General features: G+C 46.2%; 1 protein-coding gene and 2 long non-coding RNA genes across 38 annotated transcripts in view; 1 reads left to right on the top strand and 2 right to left on the bottom strand.

Annotated features, from left to right (window-relative positions):
* CIT (citron rho-interacting serine/threonine kinase) overlaps positions 1 to 6613 on the top strand; it is a 166935-nt gene extending 160322 nt beyond the window's left edge. For 34 of the 36 annotated variants that reach the window (XM_081539829.1, XM_081539825.1, XM_081539819.1 and 31 more), the window contains 2 exons: positions 4495 to 4795; positions 6156 to 6613. In XM_081539829.1, the coding sequence (XP_081395955.1) occupies positions 4495 to 4795; positions 6156 to 6179 (325 nt within the window). In that variant the 3' untranslated portion in view covers positions 6180 to 6613. Of the gene's footprint in view, positions 1 to 4465; positions 4796 to 6155 lie in introns of all 36 variants that reach the window. The other 2 variants (XR_014068484.1, XR_014068485.1) reach the window with 1 other exon arrangement.
* LOC145525894 (uncharacterized) lies at positions 1742 to 4700 on the bottom strand. The gene is made up of 4 exons (XR_014068491.1): positions 4357 to 4700; positions 4173 to 4251; positions 3710 to 3846; positions 1742 to 2534 (listed from the first exon to the last, which is right to left on the bottom strand). It is a non-coding gene; the product is annotated as an uncharacterized LOC145525894 (long non-coding RNA).
* Positions 5065 to 6328, bottom strand: LOC145525892 (uncharacterized). Its single transcript, XR_014068490.1, has 2 exons — positions 5919 to 6328; positions 5065 to 5405 (listed from the first exon to the last, which is right to left on the bottom strand). It is a non-coding gene; the product is annotated as an uncharacterized LOC145525892 (long non-coding RNA).
* Positions 6614 to 14135: the final 7522 nt, after the last annotated feature.

The following is a 14135-nucleotide window of genomic DNA, read 5'->3' as shown; positions in this document are numbered from 1 at the left end:
AATAAGTTGGAATCTTGCCCCTCCCTGAGGAGGCCCAGTGGGCAAGACAAGCACTCTTGTGATGACAGCACAGCCAAGGAGAATGGGGCTCATACTTGGGTGGTTTAAAGCACTGTGGAAGCTCAGAGGAGGGTTCCCAGCTTGGACTTGGGGGTTAGAAGGATTTCCCAGAAGAAATGAGGCCTTGAGTACAGGCTATAATTGATTGTTGAAAACCAAACATTTCAATTAATACCATGTGATGACTCCTCTGAAAATCAGATTCCCCTTCCCCTCCCAGGGTGTGTTGCTGCTGTTGCTATTTGTTGAGTGACTCTCTGGACTAATTGTCTAGTCTGCATTCTTTGTTATGTGCAGCCACTGAAGTTTCTGCTTGGTTAGGGTAGTGGGCAGATGAATGACTAGAAAGGATTTCCTTAAATGGTATGTGTGTGTGTGTGTGGAGTTTGGGGCACACCTTCAGCGCTCGAGTCAGCTGCCGAGATTGAGGCCTTCCTAGGCTTTTTCTGGGTTTGGGTACAGGCTTACTAGTGTGTGTGGCCTTACAGATCCCTAGGAACGTGCAGGAGGACTTCCTTCCACCTAGCTTCTTGTTCCCCAACTTGGTTTCACTGCCGCAGACATTTGCCACATGAAAGTCACCACTGTTTGTTTTTCAGTAACCGTCCAGAGATAGGGCACTTCTGTTGTGCAAGACCTGCATCAGGTCAATTAAAAACAAACCCTGAGAAGAGAGGAAGAGCAGGAGAGAAAGGAAATGAGAAGGAAAGCAATGGGGTTGGATGAGGATTCCTGTTTGGCTCTTGGCCCTTCTTTGTACAGTGCAGATAGGATGCTCATACCGTTTATGATTGCTGTCAGTTCTCTCCATGGAAGCAGGCTGAACCGGACACCCACAACCTCTCAATACAAAGGATGTTACATTGTTAGTTCCTTATTGGATTTTTGCCTAAGTGAAGTACATATGGTTGGGGATCCAGGGGACTTGCAGACACAAGAAAGTCTACTGGTATTGAGTCTGGGAAAGCCACTCCTCTCCTTGTCTTGAAGGCTGGGGCCACCTCTTCGTCAGACACTAATAAGGAATCTTTCTTTTAGGTCCTCTGTGGGCCCGTCCCCCCAAATTATTATGATTATGAAATAAAGCTAAGTATTTAAACTCTGGTCTTTTCCCAGGAGGACCGAGATAGATCAGATAGTGACAATTTTCTGAGGCTAGGGTGCTCCAAGCCCAACGTGCTCCCTGCAGTGGCTACCAGTGTGCTTGTTTTTAAGGGAGAAGCCCGTTTTCAGGCGTCCTTACCCTGCTGGTCCCCAAGCACACGTTCCCTTCTTTCTTAATACAGGTGACAGCACACCGCGCACACTCATCTGTGTCTCAGAAACTGTGGGTACATAAAGTATTTCTCTTTAATGCCTGCATAGCAGTCCTTCACATGAACTATACCTTACTTAACTGCTCCTTTATCAGTGGATATTTCCAGTTTGTTGCTGTAGTAAAGGACTTGATATATCTTCAAATGCTTGGAATCTACCTGGAGGCTGAATTCCTAGAAAAGGAATGGCTGGTGATTCTGATAGATGTCCCTGGGTTTTCCTCCCTGGAAGCTGTACTCTGTTATCCCACCAGCAGTGGGTGGAAGGGGGATTGGCTCCGTCTTGACCCCCAGGGCGAGAAGCCAGATTCACTTCCATGTGTGGATTTGAGATGTATAATTAAGACATTGGCCCACAAAGGAGATGAGCTTTCTCAACCTAAAGGAATATTTAATTGACCTAGGATTTTACTTTTGTGGACTGGTTTACAAAGCCCATATATCTACCCTATACAGTTATCTGGACCCCTACCATGTGCCAGAGCCAGTGTTGGGGATACACAGATGAAGACAGTTTTTATCCTCAAGGGACTCAGTTTCGTGGACACCTCTAAGGTTACAAAATACTTAGATCTTAGGAAAGAAAGTTGTCAACTTAATATTCTGAGACTATGTCCTAATGAAGAGTCTGTCTTGTTAAAATACAAGTGTTGGTCAGAAATGTCTGTCAGTGTGATTTCAATTCCAGGAACTTGCTGGGAAACTGGAAGTGCTAAATAGTCAGCTGCTCCTCACTCTTTTGGCCTCTGCTTCAGGGGTAACTGCTCAAAGGGCTGTAGTCCCCTCCTGTAAATGTCTAGATTTCATTTAGCCTCTGGGGTCATGCAAGAAGAAAAACCAAGTACTGTAACTGGGTATTTTTTCCCCCACTGCCTCACTAGTTAGATGGTCAGGCAACTTCCTTTTGAGATGATGTGGTGTCTCTGTGAGAAATGACTTACTCTGTGGTAAAAATGGTTCCAGTTCCTGCTGTTGTTTCCTGCTGCCGCCAGGCCTGTCTGGAAAGCCAGCAGCTAGCCTTTGTCTCTTGGCTTATAAAATCATCTTTTTGCTGCTGACTGCTTTGGGCAGGTCCAGAATGTAGAAGGCCAGCCCGGGAGACTGATTGACTGTAGGCCACACCACCCTGGTCTCTTTAGCAGAGCAGGAAATGTAACTCTGCAAGAAACATAAAATTGATGTGGTAGATCATTGGTTATTAACAGATATGGAGATGGAAGATGGCCAGCTTGGCCTACAATAATGAGTGTGTTCTTCATCCCATTAATCTCAGCCAACTTCTCAAATGGCCTTCCTCGAACCACTTTTCTTCCTCTAGGCAGTGAGCACCCTCTCACTTGCTTTATGATATGATATGATATATGGCACATTTTATAATTTCTCTTCCATTACAAATAGGCTTAATATAATTCTCTTGAATTTTTTTGTCTTCCATATCACAAAGCCACACGACTAGAGACAAAAGAAACCTTGACTTCAAGATGTTGAAATCAAAAGTTACCCCAAATTTTACTGCCGCAAACATAGCACAAGAAAGTGTGGCTTTCTGAGCACTGGTTGTTAGAATTGCCACAGTTTGAGCTGCACAGGGAAGAAAATATGAAACTACAATAGACAGAGTTATTTCTGTTCTGTTCACCAATCTGTTTTTCTGTAAAGGTCCAGACAGTATTTTGGGGTTTGCAGGCCATATGGTCCCTGTCTCAACTGCTTAGCTTTGTTGTTAGACCATGAAAGCAACCTCAGTGCATCACCAGATGGGCGTGGCCGTGCTCCAATCTGGATTTGGCCCTCAGGCTTGCTCTAGCGTTTCCTCTCCTGAACTGGGTTAGTGTCTTTGCTGCTCAGTTGCTTTCTGTAATGGGCATTGACAGAAGAGGTTCCCTAGAGTTAGGCCAATAATTAAAGAAAATCAAGTTTGGTCCCTTCCAAAGGGAAAGATTTAAATATCAAAGGGTTAAGCGAGGCCTCTGGTGACACTCAAATATTTAAATGACTTTACGATTTCACTGCACAAAATCCAACATCACTGGTGGAGGATGTCACTCAGCATGTTAGCATACAATTTTCTTGAGAAAATTAGAGCATAATAAATCAGTATGTGATTCATACTTGGTTCATTCTTAGCATGTAATTACAATTGTAATTTAGATTTTTAAAATATCTAGGATAAAATATTATTTTCCTGATTTCTACTTTTATTTTTCTAAGATAAAGCCCCAATCAATCAAAATATGTCTTCAAGTAATATTCTCTGTGAAATGGTGTTCCCATTTTAAGTAGGCTGCCTTTTCTCAGCACTAATTATGCTCGGATAACGAGGGGCCCAGTACCTTTTCTGCTCGAGGGTGGGAAGGAACTGACTTTGAAGGCTGTTTCTGGATCTTGCTTCCTCAGAGGGATGGTAAGGGCCACGCCTGGTGAGATCTTCATTTGAAACATGACAATTTCTCTGTAAGGCAGGCCAGGGCTGGATGGAGGATTAGACCGTTCGTAAGAAAAGGTCCCATTACTTTAAATTGCTCGTATGTTTTTTGAGCCTGGTCTGCTGTTTGTATTGGCCCTGCTCTGTCTCCTAATTGGATCAGGTTTGATTTTTCTACACCTCTGGCACAAAGGCTCTTGGAAAGCCACCTAGAGAGGTGACCGACAGAGGCCCGAAAGTGGGACAGATTTGGCAACTGACAGTAATGAATACAGGCTTAACTCCTAGAGGAAGACTTCCTGTGAACTCGAGGCTCTGGAAATTACTAGGTCGGGGGGGGTGAAGTATGGGAATTACGATGTCAAACTGACCTGTACTGGCATCCTGGCCTCTCTGCATCTCCATCCTCTTGTCTGTACGATGAGGGTCACCTGTTCCTAGCGTACAGAGCTGTTAGGATGATTTGACGAGCTTAGCACAGCGCCTGACACACAGTCAGTGCTCAGCAGAAAGCCTGCCCTGAGACTAGGAAGCTTGACTTTTCTTTGCTGTTACCTCTGCCTTCTTTCTGTCCTCAATCTTGAGGTAAACACGAAGCCTGAAGGACTCCAGGTGGGATCTATTTCTAATAACCTGTGGTGAGATGGGCATGGGGGTGGCTCAGCTCCCCACCTCCCTCTCCTGTTGTCACAGCCCCAACAAGCGAGGCCCGCCGACGTACAATGAGCACATCACCAAGCGCGTGGCCTCAAGCCCGGCGCCTCCCGAAGGCCCCAGCCACCCTCGAGAGCCAAGCACACCCCACCGCTACCGCGAGGGGAGGACCGAGCTGCGCAGGGACAAGTCTCCGGGCCGCCCCCTGGAGCGCGAGAAGTCCCCTGGCCGGATGCTGAGCACGCGGAGGGAGCGCTCCCCTGGGCGGCTGTTTGAGGACAGCAGCAGGGGCCGGCTGCCCGTGGGGGCCGTGAGGACCCCGCTGTCCCAGGTCAACAAGGTAAGGGAGGTGCCCTTCTCAGCCCCGAAGAGCCACGGCTGTAGGGAAGAGGCTCCACGACTGTAATTAGGGTTTTGTGGGATTTGTAAGAAGTTTAGGAAGAAAATAGCTTGAGAAGGGGCCTCCTGTACAAATGGATCATGTGTAGCCCTCAAACTGTAAGAGCCACCAAGGGTATACAGCCAGCATTCCCTTCCCCTAACGCAACCAGTGTTCGCAGTTTCTAGAGAGATCTGTGCAGACAAGCAAATTCTTCAACACATAAAACATGCCATTCAAAAGGTTCCATGCTTTACTTTTTTCAAACATATATGTGTGTACAAAGACACATACATCAAGAATTTCTCTGCAAGGCTACACTGAAATCTGGTAACAGTGGTTGCCTTCTAGAAGAGCTCTGCACCTTTTGAAATTTTAAAATCATGTCCATTTATTACCTGTGTAGCTTTCATGTTACCAACCGAGGAGCTGGAGGGATGTGCTGACAACCAGGGACCCTCAAGTGGGGGCGGGGCTCGAAAGCGTGCAGATGCCTCAGCAGGCCAACCAGTTCCAGGTGCTGGTTTTCTGCACCACACTCTCCTAATGCCATCTGTTGGCACCCCGGCCACTAAAGAGAGGAGGAAACACTTTAACTGTTTTCTTTGAAAGTGAAAGTTGCTTGCTGCTGCTAAGTCACTTCAGTCGTGTCCGACTCTGTGCGACCCCATAGACGGCAGCCCACCAGGCTCCGCTGTCCCTGGGATTCTCCAGGCAAGAACACTGGAGTGGGTTGCCATTTCCTTCTCCAATGCATGAAAGGGAAAAGTGAAAGTGAAGTCGCTCAGTCGTGTCCGACTCTTAGCGACCCCATGGACTGTAGCCTACCAGGCTCCTCCGTCCATGGGATTTTCCAGGCAAGAGTACTGGAGTGGGGTGCCATTGCCTTCTCCGGAAAGTTGCTTAATTGTGTCCAACTCTTTGCGATCCCATGGACTATAGTCCATGGAATTCTCTAAGACAAAATGCTGAAGTGGGTAGCCATTCCCTTCTCCAAGGCAATCTTCCCAACCCAGGGATAGAGTCCAGGTCTCCTGCATTGCAGGCAGATTCTCTACCAGCTAAGCCACCAGGGAAGCCTTACCTCCTCTGATTTCTGGATAAAATGGTATGTGTCCATAGAAGTACTTCCACAGGACTGGGGACTTCTCAGCAAGTTTCACAAGCTCTGAGGGGAGGCTCTGCCCATCCGTCACTGTGAACCACAGGAAGGAGAGACCAGGTGCTCCTGCAGGCTCCCAGTGTGGGTGTCCTGTTTACAAAGTGAGCAGGGCAATTTCCGGCTTCTGATGGCTAAATCCCCTCCTCCTTTTGCTCTCAGGTCTGGGACCAGTCTTCAGTATAAATCTCGGCCACAAAAACCAACTCCTCATGTTGATCTGCAGGAAAACACCAAACACACTATGGAACTCTGCTGAAGGGGACCCCAGTGCCCATCTGCTCAGCCAGTCCCCGGCACGGCTGGATCCAGGCCCCTCAGCACGGACTCCCTGCAGCCAGGAGGGGCGGGGAGCTGGGGCTCCTGGGAGCTGCCGGCACCTCCCTGCAGCCGCCCTCTTTGCACTTTGTTACTCTTTCAGAGCATTCATAATCTTTTGTACCTAGCTCTAGCCTGTACCAGTTCATCACAGGAAACCAACCTGGGGCTAACTACAACTACAGCGTGGTTAGAATCCTAATTAACAGCTACTTTAAGATCCTAGGGTTGGTTGGGTATTTTTGTTTCTTTTTTTTTTTTTTAAGACAACAGACTTCTTAATAGATTTGAATAGCACTGTATTTCCTGTTGTAGTCATTTGTAGCAAGGTCACACCATCAGGTCTCTGCTACTGAAATGTACGTAGACGAGCCCCTGCTGTCGGCTAACCTCCCATGCTCACCTCAGTCCATCCTCATCCAGTCTGCCCTCACAGGTGGCCCTGTCTCACCCGGGGCAACATCTTAGCCAAATGTTTACTGTCCTCATTGCCTTTTATGGCCTTGACGACTAACCCCCCCCCCCCCCCCACCAGCTGAGAATGTACAGAGGTCATCAGGCCTTGCTCGGAGGCAGTGACTTGGGGCCAAGGGACCTCGAGGAGTTTTCCCTCCCCGCCCCTCAGCGTCACCCCTGGCCTGCTGTCCCTGCTTTCCACGTCGCTTTGGCCAGGAAAGCATGCACTGGACTTGCTCTGAGCCCAGCCCCGAGAGGGCCCTGGGTCCAGGGGTGCTCACATCCTGTCCACGACAGTGTGCTGTGCCCCGCTCCCTGGGGTGGGAGGAGATGCCGGAGCTCTGCATGGCGGTTCACTGCATGCGCTGCCCCCCACCCCGACCTGGCTGCCCACCTGGGGTTGCTCTGCTGATGCACTAGCCATCCCATAGCTCCCGCCGAACCGAGACCCTCTGGGACTTGCCAACTCACCGGCCACAAGCTGCAGTCTGTAGCACTGAACAAACGAAAACCAAACGCTCAAGCCTTACGACCAGAGAAGGATTTCAGCAAACCACACCTCATACTTCCACGTCTCCCTGCGGACTCCCTCGTGGATGACTCTGTTCACACACAACCCAGCAGGTTCTACCCTACAAAAACTGTGACTCCCCAAACAAGCCTCTCCCTAGGGCTAGACTAAAACCAGGAAGTTGGAGAAGGAAACCGCCCTCAACTCTCCCACCCTAGCTGGGTGGGGAAACCCTCCCTTAGGTGCCCCCTTTCTCTTCTCCGGTGGTGTGAGGTTCCTGGCAACTGGTTAAAGAACCAACCAGAGGCTTCGCTGTTGGCAAGCTAACTAGCGGCCTTATTTCTGCCTTTAATCTCCCACCAGGCCTCTCTTGCTTCTCCACACCTCGAACTACCAAGGCACATCCTAGGTAGGCTGACAGGTAGACCTGTTCCCACTGCAGCCAGTGAACATGACCGCGTTTCAATCCCGTCCACGGTTCAGCTCACTTTCCAGACTGCAACCTGGCCCGAGTCCCGGCTCCTTCCTGCTCGTCCCTTAACCGAAGTGCTTTCTTGTCTGAAATGCCCACGGCCCTTCCTCCATGTCGTCGCATCCTTGGCCAGTGTCACACTGTCATGTTCTGCGTGTTGCTTTGTCTTTGGGGTCAGATTGCATCCCTTCCCTTTTCCAGGGCAGATCTGACTGAATGTTTGCTGAAGTTTTTTTGTCTCTTGGTCCACAAGTATTTGGAGAGGTCACTGGAAATGGTGTTCAGTCTTGGCATTTCATTTAGGATCTCCATGAGAAATGGGCTTCTCAGCCCTCAAAGTGTATATCGTGTGTCTCATTTGTGAAATGCTTCCTGCTATAGAACTAGCTCAAAGACTGTACATATTTACAAGAAACTTTATATTCGTAAAAAAAAAAAAGGAAATTGAATTGGTTTCTACTTTTTTATTGTAAAAGGTGCATTTTTCAACTCTTACTTTCGGTTTCAACGGTGGTAGTTGTGGACAGCCATCTTCACTGGAGGGTGGGGAGCTCCGTGTGACCACCGAGATGCCAGCAGGAAATATCGTTAAAATGAAATTGCAGTCAAAAGCTTATTAGCATAAGTAAGATTCTAGGTCTCCAAAAGTACAGGCTTTTTCTTCATTACCTTTTTTATTCAGAAAGAGGAAACGATCACAAGATCCACCTTGAGAGGAATGAACTCTGTTGAACAAATAGTCAAATAAAGCAACGATCTAAAATATGTTTGCTTTAGTGCACAACTTTTCTTTTCCTTTGCTTCTTAAGACAGTGCGTAAAACTCTGAAGTATCGCCGCTGTCAGCCTGAGCTTGTGAGCATGGCATGGGGCCGTCTTTCCTTTTGAGAATGCTTCTTCAGGGGCCGGGGTGGGGTGGTGTGTGTGGAGAGCCACACAGGGTTAGAGCAGACTGCACTCCTGGAATCGAGACACAGGCTTAGTTCTCTTCCAGAAGTGTGGTGTTTGGGCATTACTTCCAGTGAATCATGAACTGGCTATTAAGGTCACAGTATAGGACTGCAGAACCGGAGAGCTCCTTAAGGCAGTCAGGCCACTTTGAAAGGATTACTGGGGAATGGATTACCCAGGTCTCCTATAATGCAGTTAATAATAATAAACAGGTCACCTTTCATTTCAATTAAGATAAAGTCACAGGGATTTCCTTGGAGGGAGGAGTTAGGATCAAGGTAATTTAAAATGTAAATTCTTTTAACTATGTGAAGTTCTACAGTCTGCAAGGTAAAAATTTTTCTAAGATGCTTTAATTTGTTGGTATAAAGTTTGTGGAGCTAGACAAGCATTGGTTTTGGCAAATGGTACTTTTCTCACGGTTCCTGTTGCTTTCACTCTTCCAACTTTTATTTTCCAATGAAGTAATCTGACCACAGTCAAATTCTGACTTGCAGGGTTGTGGCTGACATGCTCTGCAACAGGAATTGGACTTGCAATTCTATTCTGTTCCTTTCTGTTTTACCACTGGAGATAAAAATCTGGCACCTCTAAGAATGAAAATTCAGAAGATGAATAAAATGTTGGAACCTATCCTCCCTTATAAATGAGAAGAAGTCCACTGAATACCAAACAACCATTTTAGTCACTGTCCTGAGGACTCTCGGCAACCACATAACACTTCAAAAACATAAGGTAAATGTGGTGTAGTTCCAAAAGAAATGTGCCATAAAGGTTCTCTGGACCCTAAGCAAGGACCTCAAAGAAACAACCAACAAATTACTCAGTCACACCACAAATTGAGGCCCAGCTGTCCATGTTGGGGTTACTGCTTAAACACAAAATTAGACGTCACATTCTCTGCTCTTAAAACTTAATTTTCATGAGACTAAACAAGCTGCTTGCAAAGAAAATTTCGTAACTATGAAATTTTAAGGATCTGGAGACTTAGGCCAAAAAGAGAATGATACACTTACCAGGATGGACTAGCTTAGTTTGTCTTTAGAATTGGGCCTCATGAGTGGGACTTGCTTTAGCAAACATTCATGCAGATTTAAGTCTAAAGCAATAATGCTAGGCCTACGGGGGTGGGACTGGCTAAGCTTTACAAACTGGCTCATTCCAGTGATTCTAAACTAGGGGTGACTTAGCCCCCTTCCCTCGAGGACACCTGACAGTATCTGTAGGCTTTTGGTTGTCACAGCTGGGGTTACTTCTGGGCAGAGACCAGAGATACTGCTAAATATCCTGCAAGGCACAAGATGGCCCGCATGCCCACCTTCCACAAAGACTTATCAGGCCTAACATATTAGTGCCATGGTTGATCAAGATTAGCCTGTTCTGGCACGATTTCTTTCTTGGCAGTTTAAATATTGCTCGTGATGTCTAAAGCATGGAGACTGTGGCTCTAGGCATTGTTTACATGAGAAAATGTTTTATCACTTGCATAGTAAAACGCCAAGGCTTTCATCTTCCGAGGCTGGGAGGGCTGGGCAGTGGGAATCTGGAACCGCACATACGGCTTGACTCTCTCTCCAGGCTGTCAATGATTAATGGAACTCCTGTTGGCCCCTGGAGGGGCTGTGAAAGGAAAGAACTCTGGAAATGACTTTACTGCTGTATACAACTCAGCCTGTGCTTTCAGAGTCACAAAAAGGGAATACACAGTTGATCCGGGGTACACACAACTGGAGCTGTCTCTCGTTCTCACTTGCTGTTAAGTCTCACAGATGACATGGGTGAATTCACTCCCGACAGGTAGAGACATCCTACTGGCATCCTCACCCAGGCTTGGGCCCCCTCTGTCTTCAGGACGGAAAAAGATGAGGTAGTTGTGGGAGCTGAGCTCAGTGCCTGATCCCAGAGACGGGACACTGGTTCCCCAAGGCTCTGACTCACAGTAGCAACAACTCTTAGAAGGGCCCTTCTGGATGTTTTCACCATTAGCTGGGATGACTTGTAAAGAGCTTCCTATTTCCTTCTGAAGATGATTATAACTGGCATTCCAGAGCAGATGGCTCTAGCTTTTCTTCACCAATCTGTTGATCAAGTGAGGTGCTGAAGAGCTGGATGGAGGGCTGAGTGGTCCAGAGACTTGGGTCTTCATCAATTCACTCAAACTGTTTGTAAACACTGGAGGAGGGTCATGTTTCAGGAGAACTGAGTTCAGCTCAGAAATGAAATCATGCTCATCTAGAAGTAACTGAGTTAAAATAAAACTGTGCTTTTCCCCAAAATGGTTTAGCCTCTGACCTCAGCCATGTATGGATCACTTTGATGTTCTGGGTTTTGCAACTTGGCCCTTGGCATCTTGTAGGTTTCCTAATTGAGCTCACGGTGCTGGTACTTTTTTTCTGACCCCCTGACTTCTTTCCTGTTGTAGCCATAACCCATTCATGTTGTAAAAGGCTTTGTGGCTCCCAGTATGAAATGAAAGGAGTCCTAGGGATCACCTAGTGTCTGTCCAACTCCTTCCATTTTTCAGGAGAGGAAATTGGGTTAAGAGAGGTCATATGATCGCCCAACGTCACACAGCTAGTCAGGCACTGAACTGGACCGACATCCCTATTCTCAGTCTAGTGTCCACACTCCGGGAGGGGACGGTGGAGGAATGGCCAGGCTTTGCCCTGGTCTTGGAGCTATCATCTACACCCTTAAGTGGAATCAGAGGAAAGGAAAAGACCTTGCCTGGATCCTTTGATCTTTGGTTTCAGTATGTTGACATATGGCTGGTTTTATTTACCTTGAAATACCAGTTAACACATTAGGAATTTAAAGACCTTACCCTTGGCTCTGTAACTTCCTTTGTATATACATTTCCAGTGGGAAAAAATGTATCTTCATTCAAAAGCAACTGGAGTTACGCTTTAACCATGTAACCAGTCCTCACCCCTAATAGAGAAAGTGTTACCTGGGTCATAGGACACCTCAGTGTGGCTTTGCTCCTGTGATTTGGATAAAGCAGGGTCTCCCGTTCCATCTCCATTAATCAGTCTCCATTACTTTTAGCTTCTTGGGTGTAAAAACTTTCATCCGGGTCTGTGGGCAGTCTTCTGGACTACGCGGGACTTCCTTTTATGTTGCTTTTTAAAGAAAACGTAATATTTTAGACAAACAGCTCTGGGGAATGCTGACACCCATTTCCCACTGTTTTGTGGTTTTGCCTACATTCCCCCACCTGAACAGTCAACTCCTCTGGGGGTCCTCTGGGGCTGCAGGGGTGTCTTACTGGGTTTACTGGCTCTGAATTAGTTTTTCTATTGGATTTTCAGCTTGGTGTCTTCTGAACTTTGTGAGCAGAGCTGATTTGTGGGCTAGATTTTTCAACATGATGTTTCCTCCTGCAGCCTGGGGCTGATGGCTCCCTCTGAGCCCTAACTCAAGGTAGCAACCAGATGGTCTAACCCTTCTTATGGAAAAGGCAGTGCTTTTCTGGGCCAACTCAGGCAGTGAGCTTCCTTTCCAGGTGTGAGTGTTGAACCCCGATCCTGGAGGCCCATGGCTGGGTTCTGCCTCCCGCCACCCACCTTCCCCAGTCACCACCAAGGGCTCACCACGACAGCAACAGCTTCCTCAGTTCTGGTGCTTCGGTATATCCCTTTTATACCTATAAGCTTAGTTATGTATTTTCAATTATATTTCGAAGATACGTGATCCATAAAAATAAACTCAAAATGGCTCAAAGACCCAAATGTAAGCCATGACACCATAAAACTAGAAGAGAACACAGGTGAAACACTCTTTGACATAAATCACAGCAATATTTCCTTAGGTCAGTCTCCCAAGGCAAAATAAATAAAAGCAAATATAGACAAATAGGACCTAATTAAGCTTTTTGCTCAGCAAAGGAAACCATCAACAAAACAAAAAGACAACTGGCAGAATGGGAGAAAATATTTGCAAATGACATAACCAATGAGGAGTTGATTTCCAAAATATACAAACAGCCCATACAACCCAATACCAAAAAAACAACCCAGTCAAACAGGCAGATGACTTGAATAGACTTTTTTTCAAAGACGACATATGCAAAGATGCTCAACATGGCTAATTATCAGAGAAATGCAAATCCAAACCATAATGAGGTATCGTCAGAATGGCCATTATCAGTAAAAATAACAAATGCTCCAGAGGGTGTGCAGAAACACTGCTAACGGGAATGTAAATCAGTGCAGCCAGTATGGAGAATAGTATGGGGGTTCATAAAAAAAAAAATAGAGCTACCACATGATCTAGCAATTCCACTCCTGGGTATATATCCAGAAAAAGATGAAAACACTAATTAGAAAAGATACACATACCCGTGTTCATAGTAGTACTACTTAAAATAGCCATGACATGGAAGCAACCCAAGTGTCCACCAATAGATGACTGACTTGAAGACGAGGGGTGTGTGTGTGTGTGTGTCTATCTCCAGTGGAATATACTAAAACATAAGAACAAATGAAAGTTATTTGCAGCAACATGGATGGACCTAGAGAGTCTTATGCTTAGTGAAATAAGTCAGAAACACAAGTACTGTAGGCTATGTGGAATCTAAAAATAATACAAATGAATGCACAGACAAAACAGAAACAGATTCAGACATGGAAAACAAAATTATGGTGTCACCAAAGAAGAAAGGAAGCAAACAAATTAGGGGTATAGGATTAACAGATACAAACTACTATACATAAAATAGATAACAGGTATTTACTGCATAGGATAGGGAATTATACCCAGGATCTTATAATAATATACAATAAAACACAATCCACAAAATACTGAATCACTACACTGTAGACCTGAAACTTAATACTGTAAAAGCAACTGTGCATGGGTGTTCAGTCATGCTCAACTCTTTGCAACCCTAAGGACTGTAACTAGCCGGGCTCCTCTGTCCATGAGATTCTCCAGGCAAGAATACTGGAGTGGGTTGCCTTTTCCTATTCTAGGGGATCTTCCCAACCCAGGGATTGAACCCAAATCTCTTGTGTCTCCTATATTGGCAGGAGGATTCTTTACTGCTGAGCCACTTGGGAAGCCTATAAAATCAACTATACTTAAATGGGGCTTCCCTGAGAGCTCAGTTGGTAAAGAATCCGCCTGCAATGCAGGAGACCCTGGTTTGATTCCTGGGTTGGGAAGATCTGCTGGAGAAGGGATAGGCTACCCACTCCAGTATTCTTGGGCTTCCCTTGTGGATCAGCTGGTAAAGAATCTGCCCACAATACTGAATACCTGGGTTCATTCCCTGGGTTGGGAAGATCCCCTGGAGAAGGGAATGGCTGTATTCTAGCCTGGAGAATTCCATGGACTGTATAGTCCATGGTGTCACAAAGAGTCAGACTCAACTGAGTGACTTTCACTTTCAATAACTAAAAAAAAAAAATCCCGTTTTGGAAAGAGGATTTTTA

Source organism: Giraffa tippelskirchi, chromosome 11, assembly GCF_054371585.1.
Source record: "Giraffa tippelskirchi isolate mGirTip1 chromosome 11, T2T-mGirTip1v1.2.pri, whole genome shotgun sequence".
Taxonomy (NCBI): domain Eukaryota; kingdom Metazoa; phylum Chordata; class Mammalia; order Artiodactyla; family Giraffidae; genus Giraffa; species Giraffa tippelskirchi.
The sequence above is the reverse complement of the archived record's forward strand: the minus strand, read 5'-3'. Positions and strand labels throughout refer to the sequence as shown.